Genomic DNA, 14,777 nt, shown 5'->3' on the forward strand with positions numbered 1-14,777 from the left:
AGATGGGGAAAATGAGACAGAGAGAGGTTACAGTGAGTGACTTGCCCAAGGACATGCTGCAAGTCACTGACGCAGCCAGGGGTAGAACCCAACTTTCCAGTCTGTCTCATATTGTTCTTGTAATGATACATCATGTGTTTAACCACAGTAACTGTGTTAAGACATGAGGAGTTTAAATGGGGGTGGGAAAGGAACAGCATAGCAGGAGAGTCTGCTTGTGTGTGAGAGAAGCCCACAGGGATGCTGAAAAGCCTCTGATTTACTCAGGGAAGGTGAATTTTACAGTTTGTAAACAGATCTGCATTTTACACCTCTTCCCACACTGCCATGCCCCTGTCCCCACCATCTTCATGGATGAAACATGGTAGTATTTGTATTTCAGAGACATAGCCATATGACAGGCCTCAATTTAGATTAGCTGTAAGGCGAGACCCTGGAGTACGGGACTCTGCAATTGCACTTTTTTTTTTATCAGTTAATAATTTATCCTCAAAATGTGACTTCAGTAGCAGAATACAGTTCAGAGTAAAAATTCCCAAAGAGCATGCACATTTAAATGGATTTCCTTCGCAGGCGGTGGTGTTCCCTGCAGCTGGGGCTGTTGGACGATAAAGTGCTCCCAGGGGAGGAGAAACCAGTGGGATCCCTCATGCTCAGAGAGACCTCATCGATTTTGTAAGAAATGGAATTATAGTAAACGGGATTGGTGTGGCAGCTGAGGGTCTCTGGATGGGAGGGGGCAGGGCTCTCACACAGCCGCGGTCTGTAACACAAACACGTGCAGAAGGAAGGGACTCTGGTGGTGGAATTTGAAGAGTGGCGTCTTGGTCTATCAGCGTCTTCCTGCATCAGTGGGATGAGGTTCATCTGACTTGTCCTGTCTTCTATGGGTAGAAAAATAGCATCTCTGATCTTACTGTCTTCCTTAGCTTTCAGGTGGATGTTGTTCCTGACTCTCCTCAGGGATGCCCTCTCTTCTGCATCCTGCCTCTCATCTTCCAAGTTCATAGTCAAAAACCTAAGGACAACTAAGTTTAGGAAAGCACCAATCACAGACAAACCGACCAAGATGTACATGAAGCTGAAAGCCTCATACGGTGGCTTCTTCTGCAAAGCTTCATTTTCCTGCAGAGCTACAAAGTCCCCAAACCCAACAGTGGTCAGGGTTATGAAGCAGTAATAGTAAGTGTGGAAGAAGGTCCAGCCTTCAAAATAAGAGAAGGCAGCTGCTCCAACACACAGTGTCCCCATGCAAGACAGGAAGCCTGCAAGGCAGTCATATAGTCAATCTCCCTATTTCCAAGGCTTTATCATGAGGAGGTCAGCGCATTCTCTGCCATTCTGCATTTGAGACTTTGTCCTGATGTTAGTGAGTGAGTGGATAAGCACTCTCCCCACCACCTTGAAAACAACACTGCAAGTATGCAGATAGACATTAGCCCATTGCTGAGACAGAACCAATGGTGGGATGAGGATTGTGTGCATATGGACAGTGACCTTTGAGCTGAACCAGGGCTCTGAAGTGGGAGTACACAATCAAAGAAGCAGGAGCCTTTGAGTCCAGGGTTAGTGCCACAATTCAGTGGAGAAAGGGACAAATCTAAAAGCACAATTAGAAAACTGCACTTTCTGACTGTCTCTACAAAGTGCTCTGCCATTCCCAACTGTGCTGGGGTGGAGGTGAATTTACAGTGCAGTGGGAGCACTAACACAGTTAATGTTTAACATTATTATTACCTCATCTTCCAGGGGCTCCTTTTAAACATAACAATTGACAACAGGCTCCTGACAGTTTGGAGGAGACCGACCTCAGCCCTAAGACTATGATGAACATGATTTCCCCTCCCCCTCTGTTTTGATTTTCTGCTCTGTTACCCCAGAGCCTTGGCTGGCCATGACCCCTGGCTGCTTTTTCTGTAATTACCAGCTCCTGCCAGATTTACTGTGGAAGTTAATGTCTGTTCCAGCCAAGTCAGCCCGCACTGTTACATTCTATGAGACTGTAACCCTTTCATTACAGGCAGCAGTAAAATATATGAAGTAATAAAGCTTCTAAAGGCCTTTGCAGAAGGTTTTATACTGATGAGGATGTCGAGTTAACACTGTCGCTCCTCACATGAGCTTTCCCTGTGTAGCTGTGTGTTGAGGATTCTGGCCTGAGGATTTTCTAGTCCTGAAAAGCACACACTGTAAGTGCTGATGAGCGGGGAGAAAGGAAATCTCATGGAGATCTTGAAAAATCTTCAGTTTCTCCCCAGTCTGTGAAATTCCTGCGGGTCTTTTCCCTAATCAATTAACATTCTTCAGGTTTGTCCTCCAAACCTGTAGGGTTTTTATAGGGAATTTTAAAAAAAAAATAACCCAAGAAGTATGCCATGCTAAAAATGGTGAGACTCAAGCTCCAATGGACCTCCAGCAGAAGCAAATGCCAGAATTTATGCACAGCCATTAGGAACACCTCTCTCTGGCCCCACACATTTTGCCTTAGGTCTAGTTAATCAAGGCAACCCATGGATTGCAACTATTGCAACATTGCACAGGCTTTTAAACAGGTTTATATAAGATTAAACAAGATTATACATGCTTGATTTTAGCCAAAAGTCCAAATGGATTCCAAACAAAGGCTAGATTCTGATCTCAGATACATTGGAGTAAATCTCCAGTCAATGGAGTTACTCCATATTTACAGTAGTGTAAGCTGAGAATCAGACTGAAGGCCTATACTTATGCTCCTACCATTGCTGCCAGCAGTGGAGCAGAACCAATGACAGCTGTAGAGAGAAATGTAAAAAAACAAAAACAACCCCCAAACCCTAACATAGTCACAACCTGGGAGACAAAGGGATCACTGAAGTACTGGCTTTAGTCTGATCTGTTACAAGGGAAAGAGAGAGAGACACTATGAATTGTCCACACAGTTTTGTACCACATCAGTGACAAACTTTTCACCTTAGTGCTACAGATTGAGCACAGCTCATGGCAACTAGCGCATTGTTGGGAAAAACTAGCACTCTGCTTTTCAATGAGGCAATCAGAACTGACTTTGGCAGTTTGTGGGGCTTTGTGGAAAACTGGAATCCTGAGCTCACTGGAAGGATTGGGGTATGGGCTTCTTCCCATTCTGGCCTCACATCTAGAAGGGGAGATTAGGCAGGCTTGTGAATTGCCAAGACAGCACAAGGGCATGGGGTCCCAAGTGGTAGTCTGATTTTTTGGTGCTTAAAACTGCCATGTAAATCAGAGCACTACACATAAACTCTTTCCTTACCATCACATCCTTGAAATTAAGGAAATATGTCTGTGGGGTTGATGTGAATTTTACAAGTGCCAGACTGCAACCTGATATGGATGATGGTGATGTCACAGATTCTGAGCGAAATCTTCTTTTGTCATTCTTTGTTGTTTTTTCCCTCACACACAAGGAGGGAAATATGTATATCTCAGTCAAGGTGACTTATTTCTGATTTAGGAACTCAAACAGAGAAAGAACAAATATAAGGCCTCCATGGAGGAGGATGAGAGAGAGATATCAAGAGATCATAGTGACTTCACCTGTAACATTCTGATCCAGAACACAGGTGGATGCTCCCCCTGCCCAGCCAGGAATATCTCTGAACAGCACAGGGGCAGAATAAGAGATCCTGTTGCAGTACTTGGTGCAGGGGAGTGTCAAGGGCAATCCTGAGGCTGACGGGGATATGGATAATGCTCTCTGTCTTCTGGGTATTTTGAACCAGTGTCCCATAGGTGGGTATGAGGAACTACCATAAGCTAGTGTAGCCCTTGAGGCTGTTCTAGCTTATGTGGTGGCCAGGTAGACCTAGAATTGGAGGGTGCAGATGCTGTGCCCCCAGCCTGCACTGCTCAGGAGGGTGCAGGTCAGACTCAGGCTTGCTGCAGCATAACTGAAACACAAAATGGCAGTTACCTTTCAGATATCCCTGTAGCAGGCAGAGAATTGGCTCTCAGTTTAAGGCGGCAGTACATGAAACCCAGAATGGCAACAACTCCTGAACAGTTCCAAAGATGCATACGTCTCTTTACCCAAGCTAGTGAGGCTTGAAGTATTACATGCAATATCACACACACACACAGGTGCACCATGTCCCAGTTATACTTTGGATGCCAGATAGCCTGAATCATAAGGATCTGTGAATAGATGTGGGATGGCATCATGGCACACAACCGTGTGCGACAAAAATGGAAAGACACTTTGGGCTGGTGAGCATCACAGACTGGATAATGAACATGGTCATACCCTCCATCAACCTGCAGGATTCACTGAAGTTTCTACAGAAGGAATCATTTTAAACCATATGTATGAAGAAACATACCATAGGCCTTACCGTACCTGAACAGACCATTGGTCCAGTTAGTCTGGTGTCTTGCTTCCTATAAAGACTTAAACCAGGTGCTACAAAGAAGGAGAAAAATCCCACAATGTATTCAGTCAGTAATGCACATCTGTATTATTTGGGAGGGGAACTCTGTTCTAAACACCTCAAGTTATGTCCTAATACATGTTTTAAAAGATTATTACTTTCCCCATCCAGCCATTATAATCTGTTATGTAAATACCATATTTAATGGAGATGGGCCCAAACCAAACCACAGAAATTGGAGGAGATTGGAATCTGACTCTAGACCCAGAGATGCATTTCATATCTGGATCCAGTCTCAGTTTCATGAGAGGAAAGCTGGTTCAGTGTTTAGGTACTAGCCTAGGACTTGTGAAACACAGGTTAAGTTCCCTGCTCGGCTATGGACTTTTTGAGTGACTTTGGACTTAGGCTGTTTCTCATTTTGATGGAAATCAGTGGAAGTTAAGAGCCTAAATACTTTTGAGGATCTGAGCCTTAGCTCCCCATCTGTAAAATGGAGATAATAGTATTTCCCAACCTTATAAGGGTGTAGGGAGGATGAATACATTAAAGATTGTGAGGTGCTCAGATACTACCATACTGGGATAGATATTACAGACCCAACCTAAGCGGATCAAAACACCATCAGATTGGAGGGAGGGGAGAACTTGAAAACTAGATCCAAATTTTACAGGTTGGGCTCCTCTCAGATATTCAAACAATTTAAAACCTTGAGGTATGGGTTGGAGGTGTGGAAAAAAACTTATCAAAAGAGCAAATGAACTTTCTCAGTTTACACATTGGTGTCATTATATAGCTTTAAAGGGACATTTTCAACCTACATTTAAGGCCTAAACTTCTTGGTGTCCTGTTAAGTGCTCTGAGATGCAAGGAGAAGTGGGGGAGAGGGGTCTCTGGCAAGCGCTGGAGAGGGAGATATTCCTGTCAGCTGGTTGCTTTATTATATGGGCTGGGATTTGCTGCTGGATTTGTTTGGGCTGAGGGTTGGCTGTGGTTTTTGTGTGTGTGTGTGTGTGTGTGTGTGTTGTAGCAACTGTTAAAGTACCTAAGGCTGGGAACTGGGGTTTTTTGTGTATCTAAAGCTAAATACATTAATAAAATAAGTTCATGGAATGTGTTACTGTTAGAACAGTAGAGTAACTTTGTACTGTTTTAATAATCAACAGTTATCAGTATGTACAGAGCTTATTATTAGCTATTATGTGCACTGGAGATTTTGTGTAATTAAATAGTCTACACTACAGTAAATACAGTGAGCTGTCTGTGAATTAGGCTATGTTTCTTCCTTATGGAGATATAGGCTTAAAATTGACCCAGCCACAGAACAAAAGCTTTGTCAGAATGAAAGAGTTTTGAAGTTTATGATATTAGTTTTGATTCAGACCCGAGTTCTCATGTTGATTTGGGAAGTGTGTTCACTTTGGGCCTCTCCCTGTAACTCTATAAACAGAGGCAGTAACTTGGACTGGAAGCACTAAAAGTGATTTAAGAGATTCAACCTGAGATTCCAGGCAAGCAGCACCTCCTTCTGTTTGGTGTGGGGGCTTTTCTCCCCTCCTCCATATGAGTTGCTTTTTCCCCCTTTTTTTCTTTGCATGCAAAATACTTTAAGACTATTCTCTGAGACAGTCTCTCTCTCTGTTAAAAGAAAAAAGAAAACCCCCTCTCCAGATGGACAGCTGCTCCCTGCTTCTTTTGATGTAGCTTATCTGTCAGGCCAGTGCTCTCTTGCTCTCTGTCCCATCTCCCCCTGAGGCAGTTTTCCATAGAGGTCTCAGGGGAGCTTTGTCTCTCACATGTGTTTAAAAAGAAATGTGGGGCTGGCACAATGGCTCCACAGCTTGACCTTCGCCCTTCGGTGTTATGAGGGCCATAAAGCTCAAGTCCCTAGTAACAGTGCTGGTGACCAGAGCAGTTCTGTACATAGACAGAGCTCCTTGGCAGAAAGTTGTTTAACTAAAAATAATTTAAGGAGGAAAATAAAAGGTTGTACAAAGTAAGCAATGTCTTTTATTGTCTAATTTGGCATTACTTCCCTGTGTGGCCAGAGGCAGATGGCTTAGTGGCATAGCACCAGCTTTGAAACACATAGGGCCTGATTCTCCTCTCATTTATACAAGCACAAATCAGGAGTATCTCCAACTAATTTACACTAATATAACTAAAAAGAGAATCAGACCTTTAAAAATCCATAAGCCACAAGTTAGATTGTAAGCTCCTTGGGCTGGGACCATCTTTTTGTTCTGTGTGTACAGCCCCTGGATCATGACTAGGGCTCCTAGGTAGTTTGGTAATATAAATAATAATAATCATCCTAGAACTGTTAATTCAAACCCTAGCCTTCCAAAGCAGATAAATTGAGAACCAGGTGGTGTGGTCAGAAATAAGAACTGTTATGTTTTCCCATTTATAAAACAGCCTAGGCGACTTTTATTTCAGATTAAGAAAAGCAAAGAACAAGAAAGCACAAATATAAAGACTTCATGAGAGAGAAAGAGAGAGAATAAGAAAACATAGAGGCTCCCTCTGTAACACGTGTATTTTGGACCAGAAGCAAAAAAACAAAAACTGCAAGCAGGGAAAATATTTTCCCTTCAAGGTGCAACACACAGAAAACAGAATGACAGCATCTCCTTCCATCTCCATAGCCTCATATAACATGAGTTCCTTTTGCTTGAAAATGAGATGCTGTCTTCATTGCGTGGACATTAAGTAAAACTTCATCTTCAAAAGTGGAGCAGGAATTGTGTATGGTAATTTCATTTGTCTGCATTTGCCTGACTTGTGTATGCAGTCATGCCATATTTGGGTGCACGTGTGCTCTTATTTTCTGGATGAAAGCCTCCTCTTTCTGTTTAGAAGGTGTAGCCCTAAAGATACCAGGACATTTTCACTAAGAATAAAGGCCTACACTGGTGCCTTTGGCTAAAAATTCCCCTAATAGCAGGGCATTCTCAGCTGGCATAAAGCCAGTGCATCTGGCTCACATGCCAATTGTCCCCACCCCACCATGGCATATGGAACGAGAGAGCAAGTAAAGAACAGCAGGGGGACTTTTCCTCAAGTGCTGATCCTTAGCTGGGGCATAGTCTCTAACAGAATCCTATGGCTAGCATAAGTGAAAACCACCTAGCGGTTACTTTAACTCATGCCAGAGCTAGGGCCAAAGTAGATCAGTCCACAGAAACAGCGAGTTATAACCAGCTTCCTGATGAGCTCAACACTCATATTCCACCGCTCCTGCACCAAGCAGACCTCAGAAGCAGGAAAGAATCAAGCCCTTTTGCTGTCATTTTACTCAGAACATGTGACTCTAGTTTATAACAGATGATCCTAATTATTATTCCCTCTGCCCAGGGCTAGCAGACAACTCTCCCTTATAACAACTGACCCCAGTAATCCCCTGGCTGCTGTGAGCTAGCTGATATAGTTAACTATGGGGTTTAGCTGTTGGGATTAACAATTCTTTCCTTGCTTAAGGCTATTAGATAACTAACTATGGGAGCAGAAGGATGATTGAGTGGCTAAAGCACAGGACTGGGAATCAGAAGATCTGAATTCCATACCTGGCTCTGCCACAGACTTACTGTCTGTGACCTCAAGCAACTTATTTAACCTCTCTCTAGCTTATTTTCCTCATCTGGACAATCAGGATGATAATAATAAATATCTACTTCAAATGGGTGTTGTAAAGATGCATTAACTGATGTATGTAAAGTGGTTTGAGATCTTCAAATGGAAGATACTGTATTTCCCACTTATACAACAGCTGAGAATTGTGCTTCGTTGAAACTGCTCACCCCACAGAAATTGCTTCTCTTCTAAGATAGTGGTTTCACTGCCTCTGTACTAGCCCTTGAGGCTGCATTACCACTAAAGGGTAATCTCACAAACTCTCCATTTACACTTTATAACCTCCATGTAGGCTGCAGAGTAACAGATGCAGCCGTGAGAAGAAACCACACACCACAGACCTGCAGGTGCATGTGGGCCCTAGCGGGGAAGAATATTAACTATTTCCTGGTAATAGGAACAGAGAGTCTCTAGCACAGATGAAATTATCTATTGCTGTCTCCAATACATACTCTGAGCAAGAAAATGTGGGAGGCTACTGTCCAGTCAAATACAAAATCTACATTCAGCTAGCCCTGAGAGTCTGTTCTGTGACAAAAGGCAGAAAGAAGATCCAGGGCCTGATTCTCATTCACACCAAGCTGATGAATTTACACACTTACATACCCTAAAACGTCAATGTAGCATGCAAGGTTTTAGCTATCTAACTCCCACTACTGTTAGGTTAGCACTTTATGTGCTGAGGTTGTGATTACCACCTGTCGCAAATTTTTCAGGATGACTCCAGTTTTAATAAGGTGATTCTATGTCTTACACACAGAGCTTGAGAGAGGTTTGCAGATCACAAAATCACTTTTGATCTCCAAGACATATGGGAACTAGAGTTAGGAGAATAATTCCTAATGGATACTTTATCAGAAGAATTTAACATTTTTTCTGTTGGAAAATCATCTATGAGCACACAATGATTTTCTCTAGTTTATTCATTAATTATAATAAGTGTCTGAAATTAAATGTGTGACTGGTCACATAAATTACATGGTACGGCTAGATGAATGTAACTCAATCAGATTTCCAGTGTGAATGTTTGCAGAAAGTGAATTTTAAATTGATTTCCCTCAAATATTTTCCTGAATTCCCTTAAATGTGCTGTTTCTGCAATCATCTTTGCCAATAAACTTGTTTGCTAGAATATTAGTGAGAAGCAAACACAGAAGGGGAGTAAACAGAGTGAATTCTTTTACAAACAATGAATATTTGTGGACTTTCTTTGAGTATTGGCACAGCTATAGCAGCAACATTGCAACACCAGATGATGATGCTTTGCTGCAACACAATATGTGGATGCATTAGCATGATGTTACACTAAAGTAACAACACAGGACATTGCGACATCATGCTGTAAATGTCATGATGTGGTGGCGGTTGAGTTTATTTCACTAGGCACACTCAAAACCCTGTCTGTAGTGCTCACAACAAGGATGGTGTTTCAGTGGATGGCCTAGGATGACTTCAGCTAGATCCTGGATTTTACTATGATAATCAGTGATGGTGGATGATCCTTAAAAGTTCAGTGATTTGGTTCACAAAAATACCCAGCAGGTTCAGTACTTAGCCAAACTTCTAGCTGAACCATGTGGATCGATAAAACTGGGTTGGAAATCTCATAAGAACAGGCTTTGCACCAGTTTCCAGTTCCTTCCTGCTTGAGTGGAGCTGAAATACTGGTTCCATGAAAACAGCCTCTCATGATATTGACCCTTCCATTTTTAATTCTTGTGAAAAGCTGGAACTGCAGACCTGCTTAGTACAGAAATATAATTTTAGAAAAAAATTACCCATCATTTCTGAATTGGAAAAAAATGTGGGTGGTTAGATTTGGCCCAAATTTGGGCAAAGTTTTGGGTTGGTTCTTAACAGAAGTTGCATTTAATCTCATTTTTCTTGGCATAGATCAAATATAAATGCGATTTCATATTTTTTTGTTTAGTTGTTTGGCACATTGGTTAAAACTTGTCTTTGCTAGGGCTTCCACCACTACTATCACTAATGGAGCTGAAAATGTAGTAGCAAATGCAGGAATTTTTAGGGAGAAAATGTTTGTGTAGATTAATTCAGTTTCAATGACCATTCGGTACGTGATCTCTCCATTAGGACAGTCAATAACCACCTAATTGTCAATTAGTGGCAGCTGTGACAGATTTTTGGGACATGGACATCTATCCACTGAACGGATATCAGAAAACTCATATCACCAAAGAACTGAACAACTATCAGACGCTAAAATCCTTATGATCAACACTATACAGAGCTAGACTTAAATAGGCAACCCAGTGGTAAAAAAATTCTACTAACCCATTACCAGTCTACTGAGCTAGCAATTCCCACAACGTGGGCGGCCTTAACAAATATAGGAGTATATAAGGCCCAGTACATACATTTTTGTTTCTCAGGAAGCCTAGATTTCATGGACTCTTAATTTCTGCACTACAACCTTTTTTATTCTGCCTCCTTATTTTTTAGTCGTACATTTTAAGGGGCAGGGGAAGAGAAGAAAACACCACTGGTAGGATTTCTGGCTGGGCTTTCATTTCCTCTTTCTTGTTTGTCACTTGGTGGTTCTTTAACAAGAGGAAAAAAAAAATTATATATATATATATATATATATATATATATATTGGGGGTGGGGGGCAGGGGAAAAAGAGAGCAGCTGCACCTCCTTCTTTCTAATGAATGTTCTCCTGTACTTCAACTTCTTCACCTTTTGGTAACACTGAACTTCTGAAAATTTAGAGCACTCTCCCTTTAAGAGGGGCTGCTCTCTGCCCAGCTGTTGACTTGCCTGAAGGTGAGACCTCTGCTTAAATTCATGGCTCCAGCTGTCAAAAGCAAAGAAAAGCAGCTTTTCCTTGGCGGCTTTCTGCTTTGGGTAGAGTTTGACATCTTCCTCAGTCAGCAGAATTTAATCAGCATCGAGTACCCACAGCCTCTCAGCTTCTCCACAGCTCAGCTATGGGGGGGAGAGGAAGGGGAATCTTGCTAATAGAAAAAGGGGATAGTCCAAGCACAATATGTATAAACAGATACAGACATGAACATGATCTAAAGCACGTTGCTGTCTAGAGATAGTCCCATTATACCCTTTGATTTAAGAATTGCTGCTACCATTAGCTATAAGGGAACACTCCCACTTGCTTATGGAGGAAATTCTTTCCTTGCTAAGGTTTTGCCATGGCTTCATTACTTACTCTCAGCTTCTCATGAAACACAGCTGTAATTTGCAGTTGACAATGATACTGATTGCAAAAGAAAGCTGATGAAATGTGCATAGGGATATGGTTCCCCATATATAGATGAACAAGTGAACCAACTTCAGCAATCAGTAACAGGAATACCTTGTTTGCAACCTACCTAAATATTAGATGGAAAGAAGCCCCTCTCCTATTAATTCTCACTCATATCTCAGTGAATCAAATAATCCAACCCAGTGCACAGAGTTATGAACAACCGGAAAACATTCACATTGCACCTCAAGCCCACAGAGCCTTGGGCCCAAGAGTAGATGGATTATAAACTGCAGCCTGTGCTCAAAACAGCTTGGTATACATAAGCTAAGGTTGCTTACACAGGTGAAAGCTCTCAAGATTTCTTCCCCACATCTAGTCTTGATTCTCCCTCCCTGCAAGCAAGCCCCAAAATCCCACAAAGAGAACTAAGGTAAGAAAGGAGGCAGTTAGCAGTAAGGGAGAAGTTGATTATGGGGTGGCATGATAGTTCCTCTTAGAGGTTTCAGTTCTGTGCTGTATGTAACTATTGTGACTGTTTTCTGTGTACTACACTGTATAATTTCTAAGGAGTCTGCTTGCCTGCTTTCTGTGAGACCCTTGAGTTTGAGGAGCAGTTTCTATTCCAGATGGCTATTGTTATGGAGTGAGGCATGAACACTCCATGAGCACTGTGCTCTCTCAAAGAGACTTTACTTTCATTCTTTCTTGTTTTATTGATTTCCTTTGTGTAAAATAAGAATGTCTTCTTATTAAAATATCTATTTATTCTTATGTTTAGAAAAACAAACTCCAGCAATTCCAAGTATCTGTTTCACTTCCAACACCTGCAGCTTGTTTATCCTTTCCTGACAATTGTTATGCCAATTGTGGAGAATGAAGCAGTTGTTTTTATTCTTTTTAGAAATATCATGTGCATCCCAGTTTAACTGTTTGATATTATTCTGCCTGACTGCATGTGTTTAAAGCACAGATGACTGTTAGAGGGAAACAAATCAATAACGATAAAGGTAAGGGACTGGCAGAGACACTCAAAGGTACTTAAGGAAACAGTGGGGATACCATTAATTGGGAAATGTCCACAAGCTTGGCTCCAAACAGGCTAGCAGGTTAATTTTCCTCAGGCCTGAACCTAGGATCAAAGGTGCACTAAGGGTTAGATTCCAAAGGGATTTAGGTACCTAAGTCCAAAATTTAGATCTTCAGAACTCCCACTCAGCTTCTGCCTAACCCTATAGGTACCTAAATTTCTGCTGATTGAGTCCTGTAGGTGCCTAAAAATCTGACTTGGGCATGCACACTTAAGACCTGACACCCAGGCACTTAGCTCACACCTAAGCCTTGGTAGGATCCTCAACTAGGCATTACCCTGCCTATCTTGCCTGCAGGAACTGAGCAAGTAGGTGTTCTTACAGGTAGCCTAATAGATCAAACACGGCTGCAGGAGGGTAACCTAGTATTTAGAACATACTCCCAGACTGTGGGAGAGCCAGGTTCAAATCCCAACTCCATCTGATTTGGACTTACATCTTCCAGCTCTCAGGAGAGTGCTTTAAACACTGGGCTATGGGATATTCTGGAGTGGGGGGTGTCTCAATCTGTTGAAGCTGTTCCATATTGCATAAATAGTCATTGGAAATTGGGCTTGAGTATCTTACATCATAGGTGAGTGACAAACCACTGAGCTAAAGAGTCATTCTTGCTCTTTCTCTGGCCCTTTCAGGGGTGTCTCATATTGGGAGAGAGGTTATAAACCCAATCCATATATATGCCAAATGTCCACCATTTAGAAGGGCCATTCTTTATACCTTAGCAAGCTGTTGATCATTTTCCTCACTCTTTGCCTCTAAAAAAATCTCTCATAGATCAGTGTATTTCAATGAAGTTACATTCTTATTTCCCTCCTCAAACCTTTCTATAGTGTCCCAATGTTAACAGGTACTGTATGGGCCCCCTATAACATCCGGGGTCTCCTCTCCTCCAATAATATATCTCATATGTAAATAGATTATTGAGAACATCTGTTGTCAGGAGCAATTATTTGTATGTTGTACATTATATTACTCCAAGCTGCCTGAATAATAATTGCAAATAATATATCTGTTGACATTTTCTGTCAGCTATTGAATTAATAATAAGTGAATACATATTTCCATTATCCATTAAACTCCATGGATTGTCAAATAATATTTGTCAAATAAATTATTAGCAAACTTTCCCTTTTGTCAAAGCTATTATCTATGAACAAGTATTTTAATGATTCAAATAATCCTTCATAACCAGAAGGGGTATAAACATATTTTTTAAAAAATGAGAGCTGAGAGTCTGAAACACTGTTCCGTGGCAAGTGGTGAATTCCATGGCAAGTACCATGCTTATGGAGCTACAGAATACATAGGAACCTCCCTAGAAAAAACCTCCCAAATAATTATGCTAGGTTGAGGGGTAGATGGAGATTGCTGATACTGATTTTATGTCAGAGCCAGTTGAAAATTGTCCACAAACAAACAGTTGCCAAAAGTTTCAGTTGTGCAAAAGATTTTAGTTGAACATTCGAATTATTTTGACCAACTCTATTTTATCTGTCTAAAGCCCTGGGTGAATCTCTGGTACTTCCTCACAACTCCCATTGTGCCTGACCCTAAGAACACAAGGGGCAGCATGAAGGCTCATTATTATTAGGAGCTGCAGTAATTCTGCTACTACTAGGAGCCCTAGTTGTGGACCAGGACCCCTCTCTACTAGGTGCTGTACAACCACAGAACAACAACAACAACAACAAAAAAGTCCCTGTCCCAAAGAGCTCCCTCCCTTACACACGCCCACACAGGAGCTGGGCACAATCTCACCTTTAGATTGCAAACAACTTGGGCTTTGTTGTCTTCTGTGCTTTGTACAGTGCCAAGCACACTGTCAACTCTTACCTCCTACTTACTTTTATTTCAATCCACAACTTAGGTTGTGCACTTTGCTGAATGCAAAAGAGTCTTTGGCAGTCTTTAAAATGTTCATATAGCATGCAATAGAGTGTGGAGAGGGATATTTGAGCCCAGATTGGGGTTGGCCTTGCGTTGTGAGAAGCCACATGCAGTCTCCACCCAGTGCAACCCTGAGCCACCAGCTAGGCATAACCCCCTCTAGAATTTTTGAGCACAAGGAGAGTGAAAGACTAGCATTGCCCAGAGAGACAGTTGCCCAAAGGTGCGGGGTGAGGGTAGAGCTGAGCTGGCACTGGGAGTCTGGCAGGCTCCCATGTTCTGGTATGCACTCCTTTTGGAATCCTCGCTGGGTCCACCAGAATGTCTTTAAGGGCGGTCGCTGGTGTAGAGCGTCTCCACAGCCACCTCAACACAGACTGTGGCGAAATAACAACAGTATTGCCCATACTGGGAGGTGTACGAAGCAGCACACTAATATATGGAGAAAAGTTGTTGGTTTACTTTATAAGAAATTTTCATTCTTTTTACCACACGCACTAACTGTGGTAAATCCTACTTGATTTCCTGAAACTTGCAGTGTTAGGATGAATCGGGGATAT

At 42.0% G+C, this 14,777-nt stretch overlaps 1 protein-coding gene across 1 annotated transcript in view; it reads right to left on the reverse strand.

The window, feature by feature from the left end:
* Positions 1-552: 552 nt before the first annotated feature.
* LOC141989767 (potassium channel subfamily K member 9-like) overlaps positions 553-14,777 on the reverse strand; it is a 32,942-nt gene continuing 18,717 nt past the window's right edge. Inside the window, exon 2 of the mRNA XM_074956688.1 lies at positions 553-1,265. Coding sequence (XP_074812789.1) covers positions 553-1,265 — 713 coding nt within the window. The remainder of the gene's footprint in view (positions 1,266-14,777) is intronic.

The sequence above is a fragment of the Natator depressus genome, chromosome 6, assembly GCF_965152275.1.
Source record: "Natator depressus isolate rNatDep1 chromosome 6, rNatDep2.hap1, whole genome shotgun sequence".
Taxonomy (NCBI): Eukaryota; Metazoa; Chordata; order Testudines; family Cheloniidae; genus Natator; species Natator depressus.